Source organism: Phoxinus phoxinus, assembly GCF_949152265.1.
Source record: "Phoxinus phoxinus genome assembly, chromosome: 1".
Classification (NCBI taxonomy): Eukaryota; Metazoa; Chordata; class Actinopteri; order Cypriniformes; family Leuciscidae; genus Phoxinus; species Phoxinus phoxinus.
Window position 1 is genome coordinate 5,949,356 of NC_136876.1, and position 23,644 is coordinate 5,972,999.

A 23,644-nucleotide genomic window follows, 5' to 3' on the forward strand; every position below is an offset into this window, starting at 1 on the left:
AGTTTGGAGTTCAGGAGATTGTCTTGACCAGGACCACACCCCTAAATGCATTGAAGCAACTGCCATGTGATTGGTTGCTTAGATAATCGCATTAATGAGAAATTGAACAGGTGTTCCTAAGTAATCAAAATTTATAATTCTAGGTTCAAACCAATCTACATGATCATTTTCTTCTTCGGCTAAGAGCTCTTGCACTGCTTTATGCACACATTTGAAGTCGCGAATAAAAAATAATAACGTTGACATGCAATCATCTACCTCTTCAATGTTTCCACCTTCAGCAAGCGGAACTTTAATTTCCTTTAATTTCCTTGTGCATACTCCTAATTTGCCTCTAAGCGTTGCAATACGTGAATTTAAAAGCTTTTCGGCCACAGCGGCTGTCTCAATCTCTTCATCCATCATTTAATACAGGCCACAAATACTAGCAGCTCTTTTAACATTTAAACGCACAATCCAAACCTCTGTTTGTCTGTTTGTTTACATGCGTTTACTCAAACATTCAATCTGACCTTAAGCCGCGTTTCCACCACAGGAACTTTCCCCAGGAACTAGGAACTTTGGGCTGGTACTCTGCGTGTTTACACCGCAGGAACCAGGGTCTAAATGAAGTTCCGGGTAAATATTTCCCCGTCTGAAAGTCCCTGCTGGCGAGGTATTACTTTTTCAAAGTTCAGGAACTTTCGGGGATGGGACTTGTGAGCTGAACATGCTGATTGGTTGTGTTCATGCCGTATTTTGATTGGATGACACCACGCAGCATTTAATTTTAACCGCCATTAAAATATATTGCGGTTCGTGGATTCGTGCAGTATGAGTGTCTGTCTGCATATATGGAATTTAAAAAATAAAAAAACGGCCGCTGGACCGACGACGAGGTTCAGGCTTTATTAAGCGTATTAGTGGAAGAGGAAATTTTCTGCGCGTTTGTCCCAGCCATCTCACGGTCAATGTCCACCATAGCTGATAACATTTTATATCTAGCATTACGAGCTTTCTGAACACGCTTTAGTATCAGTGCTCGTCTCTTTTCTGCCGTTTTATTACCTCGTTAGTAAACCAATAGATCACAAACAACTGCAGCACAGCTTGAATCTACTCCATACTTATTATAAATGTGGCGCTCAAAACTGATTACTGTCCGTGGCCGACTGGGAGGAGCAGTCGTGCGCAGTTTACACAATCTTCCCGTTACTTTAGACCGCGGTGTAAACGCAGAAAGCAACCGGTCTGGGGTAAAAAAAGTTCCTGGGACAAATTTCCGGGTAATTTCGGTGTAAACGCGGCTTAAGATTCATTGATCAGTTGTGCTGCTTGTTTACACTCTCGTACTCACAGCTGATGCGTTGTTTATTCATAAATCGTCCTCCATTCATTTCGGCTGTGAACAGCACAGCTTCCAAGATTTCTTGAGAAGATAAGTACAGTCCTTTCGATCTCGTCGATCGATCTCTAGTGCGAGTTTTCTTCAATAATTGTTGAGGCTTATCTTCTTTAAAAATGTATTTAGCCCTTTGAGGTTAGCGGAGGAGTCTCTCCCGATACAGATGTCCATAAAGCATGCACGGAGATGCAGTCATAACAAAAACCTGCGGTTTATTGATCACTATCTCCGGTTTACATTCAAGCAAATACAGTGGGGATTTTGCAGGCTTTCCTACTTACATAGCATGTAGAGGTTTGTAATTTTTATCATAGGTACTCTTCAACCGTGAGAGATGGAATCTAAAACAAAAATCCAGAAAATCACATTGTATTATTTTTAAATAATTAATTTGCATTTTATTGCATGACACAAGTATTTGATACATCAGAAAAGCAGAACTTAATATTTGTTACAGAAACCTTTGTTTGCAATTACAGAAATCATAGTTTCCTGTAGTTCTTAACCAGGTTGTAGTTCTTATGTGGTTTCTCCACTGTATGGATCTTCATGTGTCGCTTCAGGTGACTTTTAATAGAGAAACTCGTCCCGCACTGATCACACTTGTACGGTTTTCCTCCAGTGTGGATCATCTCATGTGTTTTCAGATATGATGACAGACTGAATCTATTGTCACAGTGTGAACACTTGTACGGTTTTCCTCCAGTGTGGATCATCTCATGTGTTTTCAGATATGATGACAGACTGAATCTCTCGTCACAGTGTGAACACTTGTAAGGTTTCTCTCCAGTGTGGATCCTCTCATGTGTTTTCAGAGATGATGATTGACTGAATCTCTTGTCACAGTGTGAACACTTGTAAGGTTTCTCTCCAGTGTGGATCCTCTCATGTGTTTTCAGATATGCTGACAGACTGAATCTCTCGTCACAGTGTGAACACTTGTAAGGTTTCTCTCCAGTGTGGATCCTCTCATGTGATTTCAGATATGATGATCGACTGAATCTCTTGTCACAGTGTGAACACTTGTAAGGTTTCTCTCCAGTGTGGATCATCTCATGTGATTTCAGATATGATGATCGACTGAATCTCTTGTCACAGTGTGAACACTTGTAAGGTTTCTCTCCAGTGTGGATCATCTCATGTGATTTCAGAGATGATGATTGACTGAATCTCTTGTCACAGTGTGAACACTTGTAAGGTTTTTCTCCAGTGTGGATCATCTCATGTGATTTCAGATTTGATGATTGACTGAATCTCTCGTCACAGTGTGAACACTTGTAAGGTTTTTCTCCAGTGTGAATTCTCTGGTGCAGTGTTAAACTGCCCGCTGTAGTAAAAGTCTTCTCACACTCAAAGCACATGTACTCTCTCACACCAGTGTGTGTTTTCTCATGTTTATGTAAATATGGCAGCTGTGAAAAACTCTTTCCACACACAGAACATGAATGCGGCTTCTCCTTCGTATGAACTGTCAGGTGTGTCTTCACGTGTGATGCCCTAAGAAATGTTTTGCCACATTGATCACATGAGAACGGCTTCTCTCCGGAGTGGATCATCTTGTGAACATTAAGGTGTGATGATTGACTGAAACTCTTCCCGCACTGATCACATGTGAACGGCTTCTCTCCGGTGTGGATCCTTATGTGAAGATCAAGGTGTGATGATTGACTGAAACTCTTCCCGCACTGATCACATGTGAATGGCTTCTCTCCGGTGTGGATCCTCATGTGAAGATCAAGGTTTGATGATTGACTGAAACTCTTCCCGCATTGATTACATGTGAACGGATTTTCTCCGGTGTGGATCCTCATGTGAAGATCAAGGTTTGATGATTGACTGAAACTCTTCCCGCATTGATCACATGTGAACGGCTTCTCTCCGGTGTGGATCCTCATGTGAAGATTAAGGTTTGATGATCGACTGAAACTCTTCCCGCACTGATCACAAGTGAACGGCTTCTCTCCGGTGTGGATCCTCATGTGAACATTAAGGGATGATGATCGACTGAAACTCTTCCCGCACTGATCACATGAGAACGGCTTCTCTCCAGTGTGAACTCTCATGTGAATCTCAAGATTATGTTTGGTTGTGAAACTGTTTCCACACTGATTGCAGGTGAAAGATTTCTTGGCTCTTCTTTTCTTTAAACATTTATTTTTAGTCTGTTTAGTCTTTGAGCGACTCAAAGGTTTTTCTCCAGGTTGGACATGATGTTCCTCCTTCACTTCTCTCAGTTCTTCACTCTCCTCCTTCACTTCTCTCAGTTCTTCACTCTCCTCCTTCACTTCTCTCAGTTCTTCACTCTCCTCCTTCACTTCTCTCAGTTCTTCACTCTCCTCCTTCACTTCTCTCAGTTCTTCACTCTCCTCCTCCACTTCTCTCAGTTCTTCACTCTCCTCCTTCACTTCTCTCAGTTCTTCACTCTCCTCCTTCACTTCTCTCAGTTCTTCACTCTCCTCCTTCACTTCTCTCAGTTCTTCACTCTCCTCCTTCACTTCTCTCAGTTCTTCACTCTCCTCCTTCACTTCTCTCAGTTCTTCACTCTCCTCCTTCACTTCCATCAGGTCTAAAATCAAAGAAAAATTTAATTTTTAGTACATCAAAACAATTATCTTCAAAGAGAGAAATATAAAGTGAAAGGACATGAAAGTGAGCCCTGATGTAATGGTAGAAAGTAGACAACTGTTATAATAAATTATGATAATTTCATGCCTTTTTATAATTTGATTATATGTCCTTGAAACTTTCCATGAATGAGGGAAATTTATCTTCCAATTATTATTTTTAGGCACGGATCCCATGTTTCTTTAGCAAGAACTATTAAATATATTTGATCAATGACAATTATCTAACATATTAACATTAAAATATACAATACTGCCATGTTTTGACAGCAACTTTAAGATTGATATTTATTTTACTAAAAACTTTTTAATTATTAATGGCCATTCACACTAGACTTTTCCTTCATAGACTTCCATTCATGCGCATGTGAAAGTGGGACACCAGAAACACAAGCTCAAGTGAACAACCCTGTGAGAAATAACAAGCATTTAGCATTCAAGTGGCATTGTTTATTTTTATTATTTTTATTATTATTATACGTTCAATTTGTGTTTGTGAAAAAGCTGGCACATAATGTGACGTCATTTCACGATCATTGCAGTGTCTGTAGAAACTTCACATGCTCAAAGTGTAGAGTGGCTGTGGCTTTAACTAGTTTTAAATGAACATGTAAGTCCTACATGTTTCACTCAACACTGTTACTCCTGACATGATTTTCCTCTTTTCAAAAACAGAGCATTTCTTAAAACTGTGACACTCAGGAAGTGCCATCATCTGGGCTCTTTCTGATGCATGATGGGAAGACAAGAAAATAATCTCAGTCCATTTTACACAAACTGTATGTAACCCAGGTCACTGACTAAATTAAAAGTAATTATAATTATTTTATTTTTATTATTGGGGATATTCAATTTAATTAATCAATGAATAATACTATTCAGGGCTCGCAAAATTTCTAAATCGCTGGTAGCCCTTCGGGCAGGCACTCTTCAGATTTTGGTAGCCCGAAATGAATTTTACTAGCCCACATAAAAAGACAATTTTTAATGTAGAAAATTGGTTAGGAGTCAAACCATGAATCAAAACCTTTTTCAAAACACAAATATCTACAATTGGATATAAAATAATCAAATTAGAATCATCAATACAAATATACATCTGGTTCTCTGAACTGAAATGTGTGTGACCAGTATGGAACATGAATCTGTCTGTGGCTCAGCCCCCAATGAGGGTATGATAAAAAAATAGAAAAAAGGGTAACACTTTGGTTTAGGGTCTAACGCTCACAATTAACTAGTTTCATTAACATGCAGATGACAGGGTTTTATTATCACTGAGGTCCCAAATGTGAGGTAGACTAGTTAGGGGTGTTCGGGGGCCAATCTGCGATCATTTTCTCGGCGGCCCGAGAAAATTTTGATTTCTCTGATCTACATATGTGCATTTTAAGATGTTTTGAATGCCAAAAAAATTGGACAACAATAGCTTTAAAACCATGTCACACAGCTGATTATTGTTCTCTCCTCATCAGCATCACACTCTTTTTCTCTTTGTTTTTCTCTTGCCCTGGCTCTTCCCGTCCTAAAGCTGAGCTTTGACTGATAGGCTTTTCATTTTTGTCCGTCAATGACGAAAGTAAACTTGGGGTCAGCTGATAGGTTGATTTATGAATCATTTTCTCAGACACCTTCATTTACTGAAAGCTACTAGGAAAGCTAGGTAGCCTAACTAAGTTTATTAAATTTATTCACAATATGTACACATTCATTATTGATCTTAATACAGGGCCGTAGACAGGGCTTTATAATCAAATAGGTCCTAAATTTAAGGTTGTTAGGGGGTTAAAAAAATTTATTTCTCTGATATGTGCATTTCAAGACGTTTGAAGGCCAAAAAAGGATAAGAAATAGCTTTAAAACCATGTCAGCGGGCAGTAGATTTGTCAATACCTGCTCTCACTATCCATCACTCTTTCTTTTTCTCTCAGTCTCCTCATCTTGCCCTGTCTCTTCCCCTCCTAAAGCTGAACTTTTTTTAATTTACTGAAGGCTACAAATTGTACTATATTAATTCTCAACATGTACACATTCGTTATTAATATTGTGCCTAACAAGATGAAAACGGCTTTGTTAATGTTTCTCGTCCCCTCACAATGACAGTAAACTAATTACATTACATGAGTCACGTTACAAAGGCCTATTTTCAGTTAAAAATGGCGAAATTAGACAAGTAAATTCGTTTGCCTGATAGTATCGTTTGTCAAATGTGAAATATTTAGTTTAGCTACTTACATCTTATCGCACTTGACCGTAAACTGAAGCGTCGAGTCGCTCTGCTCAAATTCGCGCTCAGCCGCTTCTGTGAATATAAATCCCGCCTACTTTGATTTGATTGGTAATCTCTAATATTCTGACATTGACGAGCAGTGACAGACCAATGAGGCTCAGATACACACACACACACACACACCCTGTCCTCTGTTTCTGACGTGCGCTCTGTTCGGCGCCACTGCGGATTGAAGATGAAGAACGCGCTGAATCTGATTATAACAAGACTGAAGCGAACACTATTTCAGATAGCCCGTCGGGCAGGCCGGTTATGCATTTTGGTAGCCCGACTGGAAAACACAATAGCCCCGGGACGTCGGGCGGGCGATTTTGCGAGCCCTGCTATTGATTAGCATTACCAAACATGGACGTTGTATTATTATTTTAATTAATACTGTGAAGCTGCTTTGATACAATCTGTATTGTGAAAAGTGCTATACAAATATTCTTGACTTGACTATTAATATCTGTTTAGTATTAATAACAAAAGAACACAGATAAGTAATTTAAGATTTATATTATATTACAAAAGTAAATCTAGAAAAAGAAATTGGCCAAAGAAAGATTTGATTGGATGAGGTCGAAGGTTAGTCCCGCCTCCGGGAAGTGAGTTCGTTTTTACAGCGCGAAGAAACCAAAACGAGAGCAGCAGAGAGTGTGACTAATGAGAAAAAGACGCAGATTGCCGCTAGACAGTGCATCGTGTTCATAACTCATGAAAGACAATCGAAATAATCTAAAAATAGATTATTTTAGTGAAAATTATCCTTAGAAGTCACTCTTTAAATGTAGTGGAAGCCGACAGAAGAAGAGATCGAGACGAATGGGAAAAGTTAGAAACGCACATTAAAAGAAGACTGAAACCATCTAGATTAAGGCCAAACCAAAAGAAAACTATTTTATTTTTCTCTTTCACTCACTTTTTCCTTGGCGAGTACCATTTTTGCTATTATAGGCTATATATATATATATATCAAGTGGTTTTGAAATATGGAAAGTTATCATTTGAAATGTAATGTGACAGACATGCATCTAAAGACGGTAATGTAAATAATGTTTAACGGTTCATATTATTATGTATATTTGTTTAAGAAGATTGAAAGAGAAAAGAAAGTTGATAGATGGAAGTCGTAAGAAGATTGAAAGAGAAAAGAAAGTTGATACATGTAAGTCATAAGAAGATCCTTTTAAAAGAAAGATCTATAATAGCTACCGGTTGATGTAAAATACGTCCGACTGTTTGCACTGTTTTTTGTTGTTGTTTTTTCCAAACTGTGATCAGGAAGATTTTATTAATTTTTAGGGCTGTCTGATTGGAAGAGATTTTGAAGGGGAACGGGAGAGCTTCACTCCGACGAGGCGAGTGAAGATTAGCTATACTACGGAGAGTATAGAGATTCGCTGTTTGTTTAAAACAGCAAAAGTGAAACGTGCTCTATGGGGGCCCCACTGGGCTATAAGACACCACCCCAGCAGAGGACGTCCCTGGATTGTAGGTCCAGTGGCACCGCAAACCTGTGTAACATAGGTATTTTTCTCTATGGGGACTTTTATTTTGACGGGTTTTCCTTTCTCCGGTGTGTGCGCGGGAGATGAAAAGACGTCTGGGAGAAAGAAGAGTGAGCAGTGTTACGAGGCAGACACGCCATGATCGCTGTATGAGAAGTCGACATGTTCTACGCTGAAGCTGTAATTTAGGACAGCGGTGCACGGTCAGATTACGTTTCGTGAGTTTAGTGTACACTTGTGTGAAACTGGAGACTCAGTAGTTAAAGCAGAAGTTCGGTTGATTGCGTCATCGGATGGAGAACGGTGTTCGAGACTGGGCGAGAGCACGAGAGAGAGTTGCAAGTTTCAAAGTTGTCGTTTCCACAGACTGGTACAACAGTTCCATACGCACACACAAACACGAACGTTTCACTGAACCGAACGAGTGTTCGCATGAACTGTACATTTGAACTGTGTTTGTGATAACTGAGTCAAATGGGAACTGAATCATAAATTGTAAAGCACTTTGAATTACCACTGTTTAGCTTTGCATTTACTAAATGAGCACTGTGCCACTGTTGGTCCGACTGTTTGCACTGTATTTTATTTTCTAAACTGTTTTAATTATTCTTATTTCTTTTATTATCTATGTAATTATTTTAATTTCTTTGAAATTTCTGATTCTGATTCCCGAAGTTGGTTTTCTTTTGTTAATCTGGACACAGTTTTTTGAATTGTGAAATTGGTTTTAAATCTTGATTTTTTAAATCTAAATGTCCAAATTGAACTGAGGTGTCAATTGTGAACTGAACTACTGTTTATTATTGCTGTTTATTTATATAATTTTATTTGTCAAAAGATTCAATTCATTTTTTTTCCGTAATAACAATACATTTAATTTCTTAGTAATTAACATTTACATTTGAGTCTGAGTTTCTGTTATAAATTTCATATACTCCAGTGAGTCGAACCTACCGTCTGTAATCTGGTCCGAGACACAAATAGATCACATGTACGCAAGTTATTACGCCATAAAACGGGTAGCTGCGGGTTACATGTAGCATTGACTACATGGATCGACCCTGTTACTGTTGTGGAAAAGTCTTCAAAGTCTGGTTCAGGTTTCAAAGAAGTTCTGGCAGAGTAAAAGTTTCAGGTCTCAGAAGAGTCAACTTTATTGAGCAGTTCAACAAAGTGAGATGTTAGCTAGGCATCTGGATTTTACATGGGCCAGTTTACAGGTCTTATACATTTTCTTATCTCTAGGTGTCCAATTGGTGGTCTTCCCGCTATCTTTTAGCGGTTGCTCCTCCCCACTATTTCACCACCATTTTTCTCATTTTGTACCATTGCACCTTAGACACATGTATTTGATAGATGGATTTCTCCCACATTACCAAAGTTACTGTAAGAAGAATCTCTATAACTATGAATAACTTGTATGATATTTGACAAATAGAACTTTATCAGTAACTTGGTGTTTACTGATTGTTCCTAAAAAATAATGTTGAAAATGACTAAAATTCTGGTAATGCTGTTGCAAATTGGAAACCAGATATAAAATAAATGTTAAATAGTATTTAGCCTGATCTGATATTGACAGGGTCTCTGCACATTTTTTTAAAGTCAAATTTAAGGCTTTTTAAGACCTTTTTAAGACCTGAAGAAATCTAAATTAATACCGTATATTAGGGGTGTGCCATATTAACAAAAATGTATCTCGATATTTTCAAAGTTTTGTTGATAATAATTAGATTATTCGATTTATTAGATTGGATTTAGATTTTGGGTAACACTTTATTTTGATGGTCCCTTTTGAACATTCTGTTAACTATAAGTAACATTGCAACTACATGCCAACTTATTCTAACCCTAACCCAACGAGTCTACTAATGCTCTACTAACACTCTAATGATAGTTAGTAGACATGAAGGGGCAATGTTACTTATAGACAACAGAATGTGTTAAAGGGACCATCCAAATAAAGTGAAACCAGATTTTGTACTGGTACCATGGCTGGTTTAGGCCTGTTGTTTTCACAGCAGACTCACAAAGATATTCATATTTAACATATTCTATGCAGTGGTCAGTTTACAGTAGTGACTGAAATTAACAATTTTATTATGGGGCAATATTTACCACCTTAAATTGATTTCCAGGGGCATTTTCACCTAAATATGGAAATTATTTCTAAACGTATTTAGAGGCATGCATCACCTTTTATGTCAAATTCTAACATTCAAATTAAATTCTATTAGAATAACACAGCACCACTGTCAAATTAAATAAAAATCCATCCTCGCAGTGCAGAGGTGACACAGAAGCGGCATCCGAACTGGCATTACTATATTTACACTTAATTTGCAATTGCATAAATAAAGCTATTCAATATTTAAATATGAAATTATTTATAATTTTAACATTTTAATTAAAGCGTACTTTAAATATGAAACTAAACCCGCCAGTAGGTGGCGGTAAGTCACTGTCTTAATAAGCGAGTTGTTGGAGTCATTTATTCAACCGATTTGTTCAAACGGCCGATTCATTCATTGAATCAAATAATTCGTTCAAAACGCGGATTTCGGTATGTCTCCAAATTAGTTTTTGTCTTACTATATTTATATCATATTATTAGGGCTGTAATCAACCAAAGGAAATCTTGGTCGACTGAAGTCCTGAAGTTTTCGACTAAAAATCGACTAAAAATGACGTTAGAAAAAAAAAACGTTAAATGAATTAGCTGCGCACTGTGCGCAGTACTTGGTAGCCTTGTTGTCCGCCTAAATGAATTATAAATAAACATAAAAAAATAGTAGGCTATTTGCAGTATATTAAATCGTTTTTGACCTAATTATTTTGCACTGAAATGAGTCTGACACACGAGTGTGTCGCCTCTGACAGCGTTGCATCACGCGCACCTGCGCAATATCATAGCCTATGATTTCAGAAAATAGTACTGTTGTCAACTAGTGATATCATCACAAGAACTTTTGAGGAATATGCAACATAATTTAGACAATTGTTTTTATCATATGTATTATAATAACTGACAGCTCGAAGCAGCTCGCAGAGAGAGGCTGAACACAGGAGCGCAGCTTCGCGGCTGAGACACGAATAGACTATTAACTTAAAGCTTTACTCTTAAACACAAAAGGCACGTCCATTTTAATAAATAAAAAAATATTTATTAAAGAAACCAGATCAAGAGCAAAAACGAAATAAAGTGCATAACTGAAAATAAAGCATCTAGGCTCAAAACTAATACAAACAGTGGCACAGCGCATTGGGCTCCAATCCTTTTTTCCCGTTTTCTATAAAAAAATAAATTAAAAAAATGCTGCCACACTGCCGATGTCTTTGTTGACATGGTAGAAGAGGACTGACTATGAATTAAACGCTCACAATTAAATAAATAATATTCAGCTAACCTTCTAGTAGCCGTCTCTCTTCTCCGATGGGTTGGGCTAATCCAAAAGAAGTGAAAACAAGGGGGGTGTTCTGAAGACAGACTGTTACCTGTGGAACAGGGGTGCTCTGAAAACACCCCCATTAGCAATTAGTGCTTTCCACCTGATGAGACGAACGCGGCAAAACCATAGACAGCAAAACTGATGAAATGGACGCGGCAAAACTGATGAAACGAACGCGGAAAAAAATCGACCAATCAGAATTTTGGTCGAGCCAGAACCTATCGACCAACAATCGACTAATCGACTGGGAGATTACAGCCCTACATATTATGGTGTTATATTAGGATTTCACGAGCAAGAGTGCCGTTTTCCTGTGCACAATTGCAAATGTGCTATTTATTTTATACAACAGTTAAATTAACAATAAAGTTAACATTGTGTGTTACATTTTAGACACAATATTGTCTATTGTTTGTTTCCCCCTTTATTTCGCCGACGAGAATTTCATAATGAAACTGTAGTCCAACAGACAGCTATAACTGCACTGACACATCACGCAGTGAAAGCATGAGAGACATGCGATGTCGGCTCGCAGTGCCTCGTACGTAGTTTAAACAATGATTACAATATCATCATCGTTCATAGACAATCCTGAGCACAAAGAATGAACTTACTATTGAACTGACATTTACTCGTTTTCTTCTCCTCTCGCGTGCAGGAGACAGACGTAGGCTAATACTGCCGTAAATGACGCGAATTGTCACGTGAACAAGCAAATCCACAAAGATATAATAATAAAAAAATAATACGTACGCTAATTAGATAGTGTTAATTTGGAAAGCATTTAGATACGTCTAAGTCAAAGTGTCATCGATAATTTAAGACCTTTCATAGGTAAAAATAAGTAACTATTCCAGAGTTTGGGACCCACCACGGAAAAAGCGCGATCTCCTTTGGATTTTAAATTACAACGCGGTACCTTTAAAAGTCGTTGATCGGAGGACCTGAGAGCTCTAAAAGTAGAGTAAGGAACTATAAGATCACTGATGTACTAGGGGGCAAGGCCTGACAATGCCTTGTAAACAAACAAGATAATTTTAAAATCAATCCTAAATTTGACCGGAAGCCAATGTAGGGATTGCATTACCGGAGTAAAACCGGTACTGCACAGTTACATAGTGTAACTTTATCTAAATGTGATGAAGTGCTTGAATGTTTCTAACATGAATGTTCTCCAGCATCATGAATGAATGAAGAATAAACACCAACCTCTTTGTTCTTCAGGATCTTCAGTGTGTTTCATTCTGCAGGGTTCTGGATCACTCGTGTTCTCACTGTCCTCTTTAATAAACTCAGTCTCTGCAGATTTCAGCTCTTCCTGATGCTTTCATGCTCGTCTTCACTTGCAGCTGATGGGGATTTACAGCATTTATTGGAGAATTACTGTTGGAGGAGCTGATCTGATGATGTGATTCAGGAGATCTAATAAATAAGGAGAAAACAAAAACTATTGACATGAAATAAAGCAGATCTGTTCATATTGATGAGCCTCAGACTATCAACACTCATTCAACAAAACATTCAGGATCATCAGCAGATCATCTCACTTTATTCTGAGTGTTTGCTGTTAGAAACACATTATTTGAGTCAGGATACATGATAAAAGCCTGTAAAACGGCTCTACTGAAAGAAAAAATATGACATTGATAAAACATCAATCACTAATATGATATTTATCTTCATAAACCACTACAGATAATCACAGCAGCATAATATGTACATTTGAATCTAAATATAGTTAGATTGTATGACAATCACGAAGTACTTAAATTAACCCGTTTAATCCCACCGGTCACAATTGTGACCGCATATTTTTTCTTATTTCTGGAAGCTCTAAAAGTGTTGTTATTGGCTTTGGGCAAGAAATTCAACTTTTAAAAGAAAAAATAGATTGTTTTGATTAAAATTTATAAATGTCATGTGACTGGTGTGAAAGGTCACATGATCAGTTTATTTCCTGCTTGCACATCTAGAAGAAGATGTCTTCCTCACACTACTACAAAAAGTAGTAGGCCTATATAAAACACCTTAATTAACAGATAGAACTATCAAATTTTGTACATATATTCTTTAAAGGGTCTACTACTGATATATTTTGAGAATTATACTCCTGCATATATATTTTGCTCGTAAGACACGTAAATTTGTTAACGGTCACAATTGTGACCGGTAGTATAACACAGTGTTTCAGTTGAAAACACAGGTTTTGGCTGTTAATCCTAGTTATCAATTGTTTATTATCACACAGTTTAAAACTATCAGATGTGTTGGACCTTCTAGACGTACGTGACATTTATTAACGCTAGTCATTTATTAATATTAACATTTAAGAGTTGATTTAAATGTCTCACGTTGGCTCAATCAATGTAAAGTAACTTATATCAGTGTATAACACTTGAGATCGTTTCCCATCAATTCCCCTCACAGATCTCAAACTTTACCTCTTGACTTGACATTCAGTAACAGTTTTCACTCCAAACATCGAGACAATCACACAAACGAACACAAACTCGCTCAGGTCTGAATGAACTCCACATATTCTCCTCATGCTCGCTGCTGCTGCACTAACGCTACATGTTTATTTCAGTGAAAAGACGCTCAAGTATCGCTGTGATCGATGAAAACAATACAGAAATGTGCCTGTCGCTTAATCAAACTGTATAAAGTGTGTTTATGGTTGTGTAAATATGAGAAATACCGTGAACTGCTCTCCTCGCCTCAGGAAGACTCGACGCTGAAACTCAATGACAAAAGAGAGTAGACTCTAGACTGCGCGAGCGAGCACTGACGTCATCGGCCACCAACGCACGCGGTCACGCGCGCACGGGACACCTCCGCAGCCAATCGGGGCCACAGCTTCAGTTTTACTAGTAGGCTCCCATTATTATTATTTTAGAACTGAAGTGACTAGTGATGGGAAGTCTTTCTTTCGGACAGTTCGTTTCAATGAACCGGTTAAAAAAACTCGTTCATAAGTTCGCCTACGTCATCACGTAATGACGTCATTCAGCGTGACGTAATGACGTAAATTATTTCAGCCCGATACAGATCATACACAACACATTTAAATAAAGTAATTTGTAAATAACGCAATTAAATAATAATCATCATAATCAGTTTAGCTACTTAATTGTCCAATACAGGCACTATAATGTTCAAACGTGGATGTTTTACATATCTTAAATATAGTTAATAAACTATAGTCTTCATCAACTTTTTACAGAAACTAGGATGCAGCTCATAAAAACAAAACTTACAATATAACCTGCATTCACAATAGTACAATTAATTTTCATGTTTGACTTAATTGTTTAAATAAACGTACATTTCGCCAAATTCGCCGCCTCATTCCTCAGTCCTCAATCACCAGTGCTCATAGTTGGTTATTCAGAAGCACACCATCAGTTCAGTTGTCCAAAATAAACAGTTATGTTCAGCAGTTTTGCCACTATCATTATGTGTGTGTGTGTGTGTGTGTGTGTGGCGTGACGTCTGGCGTGTGTGTGCAGTGCACTGTGCATGCCTGGCCTCGTGCTGCGTACTCTGCTGCCTGCTGTACTAGCCAGGTTCATCACGCGCGACACGCATGCTCAGTCAGGATAAACTCATGATCATCGGTTCTCAGGTGGTCGGACGTGTCCGAAAGAAACAGTTTTCGGTTCAGTGTACTGGTGTTTCGAGACTGCAACAGTTCTTCTTGAGAATCGCTCGCCACAGCAAAACGGCGCTGATCGCTTATGCACATGCCTATTTAGAAATAATCTGTTCCTGAAAATGTCAGGAAGCTTTGCAACAATATTTTGTCAGGTCAAGGAGGAACAACTTAAAATTTCAGAAGACATCTTCAGACAAAACAACCAGCTACATTGCTTGTGCAAGTTAGGCAAGAATCAACAGAATCTGCATCAGAATCAGGTAGTAGTGCTTCTACGGCTGCTGTCTCCTCTGTTACTGCCTCTGCATCTTCATCTGGCACCAATGTCCAAAGGACAAGACAAAGTCAGATGACAAGCTTTGTGAGAACACCTATTGGCCCTGTCAAACAAAGCAAATTGGATTAGGAGTTAGTTAAAATGATTGCTATGGATTTTCAACCTTTTTCAATCGTCAGTGACACTGGATTTAGGAGATTCTTGAAGGCAATTGATCCATCATACATTTTACCAACCCGAAAGACTATTTCAAACACTCTGATGCCACAGCTCTACAGCAAAATTAAAGAAGAGGTGAAGGTGAAAGTCAGTAATGCCTCTGCTGTGTGTCTGACAACTGATACCTGGACGTCACGGACAACTACAAGTTTTATGGCAGTCACTTGTCATTTTATCAATGACGATTTTACTCTTTCATCACCCCTTCTTGACTGCTTTTCATTCACTGACCGACATACTGCTGACAACCTGACAGCCGAACTTAAAAAGATATGTGATGAGTGGGGAATTACAAACAAAGTGGTTGCTTGTGTAACTGACAATGCCAGCAACATGAAAGCAGCTGTCCGGAAAGCCGAATGGAAGCACTTCCCATGCTTTGCCCATACATTGAACCTGATTGTGAGGGAAAGCTTAAAACACATTCAAGGGACAGTGACAAAAGTCAAGAGTGTTGTTGAGTATGTCAACAGAAGCACTGTTGCAACAGAAAGACTAAAGGCAACACAAAAACAAATGGGCCTTGAAAAGGAAGCAATCATTGCTACAATTTCACTGGTAAACCCCAGCCTTCCAACCCTGACACTTGACGAATGGGACATGATTAAGGATGTTTGTGAGATTTTGAAGCCCTTTGAAGAAGTCACTGTTGAAATTAGTGGTGAAAGGTATGTATAATTTACTTTAACATAACTACTTTGTGAAAACATTTTTTTAAATAAGTGAATGATTTTGTCATATTTCAATCCTCTTTTTTTTCTCATAAACAATGATAAATTATTAGATCTGACTGACTTAGTTCTTTTTTGTTTTTATTGAAACAGATTTGTGACTGCATCCAAGGTCATTTTGATTGCAAGGGGCCTGCAAAAAGTTGTCCAGCGATTGCGGGGTGCAGTGTCTAAACATGCCCCAGTTCTTTCAATGATGTGCTCACTGGCTGAGGAGTATGGAGACAGATTAGAATCATTAATAATTCACGCAGAAAACCTGATTTACACATGCGTAGACAATTTCACATGCATGAAACCTAATTCACGTACACACAAAAAAAATTTCACGTGCGTGGAAAAAATTTTCCCCCACAAAAACCAATTCACATGCGCAAAATAAATTTATATATTCATAAAATACATTTCACAAATGCAAAACACAATTCGTAGATATACAACTGTGTGCAAAAACCTTTGAGTGTTTAAAATGTACGAGTTTATCCCTGAATGTGGACGTGCAATCGTCATTCACGTGTGAATCGCCTCGGATGTGTGTGTGTGTGTTTTTGAGACTTTCCTGGCAGAGCTCTTGACCCACGCGGGTCAGTCGTAATCTTTAGCCAATCAGATGCGAGCTTACCATTCAACCAATCATATATGGAATCCCCTGAGAGTGCATTCGAGGAGCACGGTTCTGCGCACCATATGCGCAATACGGATTAATTAGAACGAAGATGAAGCCTCAATGAAGCTTTCAATCCAGCATGGCGAACGAAGAACGGGTACGAGTTTAGTTTATTTAATAAAAGTCTGAGTATACACGGTTTATCGTTTACACCAGGGGTGCCCAATCCTGCTCCTGGCGATCGACTGCCCTGCACAGTTCATCTCCAACCCTAATCAAACACACCTGAAGCAACCAATTAAGGTCTTCAGAGAACGTCAGGATCACTTGAAAATTAAAGACAGGTGTGTTTGATTAGAGTTGGAGATGAACTGTGCAGGAGTAGTGGTGGGCAGATCGAGGCTTCGTGAAGCAATGAAACAGTTGAACCAAATGTGCCATATTTTTTCGAGGCTTCGAAACAATCCGACACCCGTCTCCACGGTGACACCTAGTGGTCACTTGCAGGTGTTGATCTGAAACAACCTTGACGAGCCATTAAAAAAATTTGTTGTTTTTGTATTATTATATATTTCTAATATGTGACGCTTGTAACCTATAGGCTCATCACTGTGCATAATGTTATTTTGGTCCTGCAAAATGAATATTAATAAAGGAAATCAAGCCACAATGTCTCACTTTTTTAGAGATTTTTATTCAGAAATATTAATTTCTCTGCTGTGGAAGGACTTAGCTTACTTCTTTTTTTACAGATAATTTCTCCAGCCTTTGAAAAAATCCTCTCACAAGGGACACTTGTTGCTGGAATGCAAAGATATTTTTTAGCCATGACATACAAATGAGGAAAGATTACTGCTCTCTCTTTCCAGTAAGTTAGTGGATCATGAGTTCTGGGCATCTATCTATCCAAATCTATCTATCTATGTATCTATCTATATGAATCTATCTATGTATCTAGATATGTATCTATAATCAATCTATGTACCTAGATATGCATCTATAATCTATCTATGTATTTATATATGTAGGCTATCTATAGCCTATATGTATCTATCTATTAATCTAGCTGTCTATATTTATATCTATCTATCTATTGATGTGTCACTATGTAGGCTATACTCTGTCTGTCTCTAGCCTATCAGTCAATGTGTTGTGTAAATTTAAATGTAAGCCTAGCCTATAGCTAACTAATCAAATCGCACTATGTCACTATATCACCAAAAATCCGCTATCTCAAAATCAAACTGTAAACGATAAACCGTGTATACTCAGACTTTTATTAAATAAGCTAAACTCGTACCCGTTCTTCGTTCGCCATGCTGGATTGAAAGCTTCATTGAGGCTTCATCTTCGTTCTAATTAATCCGTATTGCGCATATGGTGCGCAGAACCGTGCTCCTCGAATGCACTCTCAGAGGATTCCATATATGATTGGTTGAATGGTAAGCTCGCATCTGATTGGCTAAAGATTACGACTGACCCGCGTGGGTCAAGAGCTCTGCCAGGAAAGTCTCAAAAACACACACACACACATCCGAGGCGATTCACACGTGAATGACGATTGCACGTCCACATTCAGGGATAAACTAGTACATTTTAAACACTCAAAGGTTTTTGCACACAGTTGTATATCTACGAATTGTGTTTTGCATTTGTGAAATGTATTTTATGAATATATACATTTATTTTGCGCATGTGAATTGGTTTTTGTGGGGAAAATTTTTTTCCACGCACGTGAATTTTTTGTGTGTGTACGTGAATTAGGTTTCATGCATGTGAAATTGTCTACGCATGTGTAAATCAGGTTTTCTGCGTGAATTATTAATGATTCTAATCTGTCTCCATAGAGGAGATGCACAATCGTTTCCACAACATAGAGCAAGTTCGTCTGCTTTCTGAGGCTACCCTGCTTGACCCCAGATTTAAGCAAAGGGCCTTTCGTGATCCAGCAGCTGCAGATGAAGCTGCAAAAAGTATTACTGCAGCTGCTGCAAGGGTTTGGTCCAGTGATGAGCAAACTCAAGCTGAGCGCACAACCCTCCCAGCTCCTCCTCCTCCATCTGAACCGACATCTTCAGTCTGGGAGGATTTTGACGAGAGAGCGGCTGATGCAGTCAGCATCAGCAACCCATCATCCGCCGCAGTAACCGCAATGAGAGGGTATCTCGCAGAGACCTTAATCCCGAGAACTGAAAACCCACTGGCCTGGTGGAAAGCAAAGCAGGCCGTTTATGAAGGATTGACTGCCGTGATGAAAAGAAGACTATGTATTGTAGCTACGTCTGTGCCTTCTGAAATAATTTTCTCCAAAACAGGGCAGATTATATCAGATAGAAGGAGCAGACTGAGCCCGAACAAAGTTAGGCAGATTGCTTTACTGTAAAAAATTGTGCTGTAAAAAAACAGTAATCTACTGGCAGCTGTGGTTGCCAGCAAAGTACTGTTAATTTACAGCCCTCTACCGTTATTATACAGCTCTCCTTTTTTACAGTATGTTAATGTAAAAATACAATGGAAGGTAACTCGTATCATTTGGGAAACCGATTGCTTCAAACAGTTCAAGTTTAAAAACGAGTATTTATACTGATAGTACTGTGAACTTACTTTGAGTCCACTGAAAATGAATATCTCTTAATATAATACTGCAAACATCTAATGTGCAATCGTGAATGAATTAAAAACATGACATTAACTAGAATCTTTGCAATTCTCATTTAGCGAACAGTAGCACACATGTATGTGCTAAAGTATTTAGAATCGAGATTGTCACTGCATCAGCAACTACACAATTCCCGCATTTAAATAAAGCAACTGGCAGCATAACATTAGTGTAACTCTGCTCATCTTTGACTGAAGCTCTACTCTCCAGCACAATGGTGACCCACAAAACTTATTATTTAAACTAACAGATCTCTCCTGTATCATCTTGTGCAAAACACATAAAACACTTCAGTTTAATATTTACTCTCTTTATCAGTTATTGACTTCGCATAACTTTTTTCTATGAACTTTTACTAATATTTCAGTGAAATTAACTTATTTTGTATAGTAAATCTGACTGTTACATTTTACAGAATATTGCTGTTTTTCCTTGATTTTACGGTAATCTACTGGCAGCTGTGGTTGCCAGTAAAATGCTGTTTTTCTACAGTTTTATGCTGTAAATTAGTTTACAGTTGACTACCGTTAAATTACACTTCACTCTGTTTTTTTTTAATTGACACATTTAACCCTTTAAAACCCACTGCAAAAACTTCAGTTTCAAATGAACACTTGTATGTCCACACTACAGGGTGTTGGAGTAACACTGAAGCAGTGTTGAAGTTAATTATATAATTCAGTGATTAATTAACTGATGATTAAGCATTAGTGATGAACACCTGACAAGGACAGAGGAACAACAAGAAGATCAAAAAGCGAAACACAAGAACTACAACTGACTTCAGCCACAGAAGACATGAAATCTCTGAAGATCTCAGCAGAGAAGGATTAAACAACTACAAAAAATAGCATTACCAGCTTCACTTATTATTAACCAGATTGACTTAATTCATTTTTTCATACGTCTACTGAAATTCCTATTGAGAATTAACAGAGGTTTAGATGTTGTTTTGTTTCATTTGACATTACCATTATGGAGATCAGTGTTTGCTTTTGTTGGGCTCCTGACCCTTGATTTTAACGTTAGTTTTTATTTGGCTGCTTTAACTGTGTATGTATAAGACACATTTTTTGTGGCAGAAGCAAAGCCCTTCTGACCTGATGCAGCTCATGGGTCAAGTCCTCTTGATCACTGCCATACAAATCACCTAATTCGAAGACTTGAGCCTTGTCTAGGAATTCATGAGTACACAGTTTGACTTTGAAAACCTTCTGTCCATCTCACTCATGATGGAATCTAGGATTGGGTACAGTAACCTTTGCCTGAATGAGTTTTTGTCCTCATCACCCCTGTGTAGGCCTATAGTACAAGTTATATGAGATCCACCCAGTTTTGAGCTCACTCTCTGTTCTCTCTTTTTTGTGACATTTTCAACTGCTACATTACACAGCTTGGCTGTATCCGATATTTCTTGCCACAAATCATGTGCAAATGTCTCGTTCCTGTACTCCTGAAATGTAGCATGGTGATTCAATCAAATCAACTGCTACGGCTAAGTCAAGTGAGGGGGCCTGTAGCAGGTCAGAGAGGCGCTTTGTGGTTCCAAGTAGTTTTTGGAAAGTTGTCAGTAAGGCTATGAATGTAAGGTCAATCTGTGCTAATAAACCTCGAGCATCAACAGCTCTGTCCCCATTGTCCTCTGAACTGATCTGCTCAAGAACATGCAGGACGGTTGGTAATCTATCCAATAAGTTCCTGCAAGCCACCGCTCTACACGCCCATCGTGTATCACTCAGTTTTTGCAACTCTCTGCATTGGCCACCATACATATCTTTTTGAACCTCCAGCCATTTTTGATGTGCATAGGAACCGGTCATATACACATAGAGTCTTTGGAGGAGGGTGAAGAAACAATCTACCTCTGCCACTGACTTCACTGTGTCCACTAAGACTAGATTCAGGCAGTGGGCATTACAGTGGACATAAAATGCCTGTTTAGCCTCTGCCTGAATTCTGGCTGCCACACCAGAGTGTTTCCCACTCATCACAGCTGCTCCATCATAGCCTTGCCCAATCAGGTTATCCTTGTAATTAAGCCCATATTTTTCAAGGCATTGTATGATTTTATCACCAAGTCCCTTAGCATCCAAATCCTGAGCATGCTGAAAGTCAAGGAAACTTTCATGTATAGCCCCTCTGTAGTAATATCTCACTACCAGCAGCCATATCACCCTGTAGCCCAAGACTGGTTTCCCACTGAAGCTAAGCGGGGCTGAGCCTGGTTAGTACTTGGATGGGAGACCTCCTGGGAAATCCAGGTTGCTGCTGGAAGAGGTGTTAGTGTGGCCAGCAGGGGGCGCTCACCCTGTGGTCTGTGTGGGTCCTAACACCCCAGTATAGTGACGGGGACACTATACTGACAAAGAGCGCCGTCCTTCGGATGAGACGTTAAACCGAGGTCCTGACTCTCTGTGGTCATTAAAAATCCCTGGATGTCTTTCGAAAGAGTAGGGGTGTAACCCTGGCGTCCTGACCAAATTTGCCCAGTGGCCTCTGTCCATCATGGCCTCCTAATCATCATCCTATATATACTAATTGGCTTCATCACTCTGTCTCCTCTCCACCAGTAAGCTGGTGTGTGCTGGGCGTTCTGGCGCAATATGGCTGCCGTCGCATCATCCAGGTGGATGCTGCACATTGGTGGTGGTTGAGGAGATTCCCCCCTTCTATGTAAAGCACTTTGAGTGTCCAGAAAAGCGCTATATAAATGTAATGAATTATTATTATTATTATTACCAACGACAGCTGCTCCTTTTTCTGGAGGTCTTTGCTTTCATCTGCAATTACTGAGAAAACCTCACTCTCCTTCACCTCCTTTACAATGGCATCCCTCACCATGTTTGCAAGACACTCCAGAATTTGATTCTGTATTGTTCCAGATGTGTACTTTGCATTCCCCTTTTCCCTCATTTTCTCACTTATAAGGGCATCATGATTAGCAATCACAGTTAGAGTTTCTAAGAAATTCCCCTGAAAGTCCTCTGACACCCGATGGCCCCTCTGAGCCTACTTCTGAGTTGCTGTTAACAACAGAACCTCTGCAATCTCCTGTTCTCCTCAACTTTTCTTTTGTACTCTTGATCAATTAAATCCATTAACCCAGAATCAGACAGCATACGATTCTTATATTCTCGGCAAGCAAACATTGCATTAACGTGACTGTCAGACCGGCCATGCAATGTAAGGCCTCCATCTTTATACAGCGCTTTCTTCCAATGTGAAAAACCTGCCTGGGACGTAAATACTGATTCTGACGCTGAAGGGAGTGAGAAATGTCTACATGCATAACAGTAAGCTGAATCTTTGCTAACGGAGTACTCCAACCAAGAATACTTGCTGTACCACTGCGGGTTTAATGCCCTTCTTCTCTGACCTTGTGTGGTCTTGGGAAACATCCTCAGCACAGGTTGAGTTGGATCTGCTGCCCTTGATTGGGAGATGTCTGGAAAGAACAAAAGTAATTCAGCATATCATACAAACATGTGTTTTCTATATATATTTTTTTAACCAGGATAAAACATACAGTACACACCATGAGGTCCAGGGGTTGGGTTTGTAGCAGCAAGTGGAAAACCAGTGAGACAAGATGATGATGATGGACCTAAATTTAAATGTAAAATACATTTTGTTGCATTAACTAAAACAAGTGCAATTCAATCAGATATAGCTGAGATGTCATACCCGTATAAGGATCTGAAGTGTCTCCAGCACCCTTGGCTGAATCTGAAATAGCATTTAGAATAATTTCACATGATTTCACTTAGATGCCTAAACATTTTTATTTTGTGTAGGCTAAATAAAAATGCTGTTAATATATATATTTTTTTCCAAATACATAGCCTATTAAATCAATGATACCACAAAATTTAATTTTAGATTTTACATACCCAGGTAATCAGGTGAAGCTGCTAGCTCAGTCGCTTCACCCTGCCTATCATCAGTCGCTTCACCCTGCCTGTCATCATCCTGATCTGACTCGCTAACATTATCTGAACCACTGCTGGTACTGCTAACGTCAGCTGCTCTGATCAGTTCACTGTCTTTTTCATACTGCAATGAAGTCAGATTTCCTTCAGAACAGTCCAACCAACCCCTAGGCTACATAAACACCAATTAAACACTTTTTTCCCATTTACATTATTAGTAATTATTACTTACATTATTATTACAAATTGAAATGAAACAAACATGAAATGACACAATGCACAACAAAGAACATATTATTTACAATTAATTACACAAAATTAAAGCTTAATCAA

General features: G+C 38.7%; 1 protein-coding gene across 3 annotated transcripts; it reads right to left on the reverse strand.

The window, feature by feature from the left end:
- Positions 1–1,764: 1,764 nt before the first annotated feature.
- On the reverse strand, positions 1,765–23,115 carry LOC306999828 (uncharacterized protein; the record flags this gene model as incomplete). Of its 3 annotated transcripts, XM_079614852.1 has the most annotated exons (5): positions 23,067–23,115; positions 22,918–22,986; positions 22,759–22,827; positions 12,444–12,656; positions 1,867–3,950 (listed from the first exon to the last, which is right to left on the reverse strand). In XM_079614852.1, the coding sequence occupies exons 4-5, from the start codon at positions 12,475–12,477 to the stop codon at positions 1,867–1,869; spliced, it is 2,118 nt and encodes a 705-aa protein (XP_079470978.1). In that variant the 5' UTR covers positions 12,478–12,656; positions 22,759–22,827; positions 22,918–22,986; positions 23,067–23,115. The 3 variants fall into 3 exon arrangements, with proteins under 3 accessions (XP_079470976.1, XP_079470978.1, XP_079470977.1); XM_079614850.1 differs by lacking the exons at positions 22,759–22,827; positions 22,918–22,986; positions 23,067–23,115 and adding an exon at positions 13,933–14,076 and having other exon boundaries at positions 1,765–3,950; XM_079614851.1 differs by lacking the exons at positions 22,759–22,827; positions 22,918–22,986; positions 23,067–23,115 and adding an exon at positions 13,933–13,964 and having other exon boundaries at positions 12,444–12,798.
- Between the last annotated feature and the right edge of the window lie 529 nt (positions 23,116–23,644).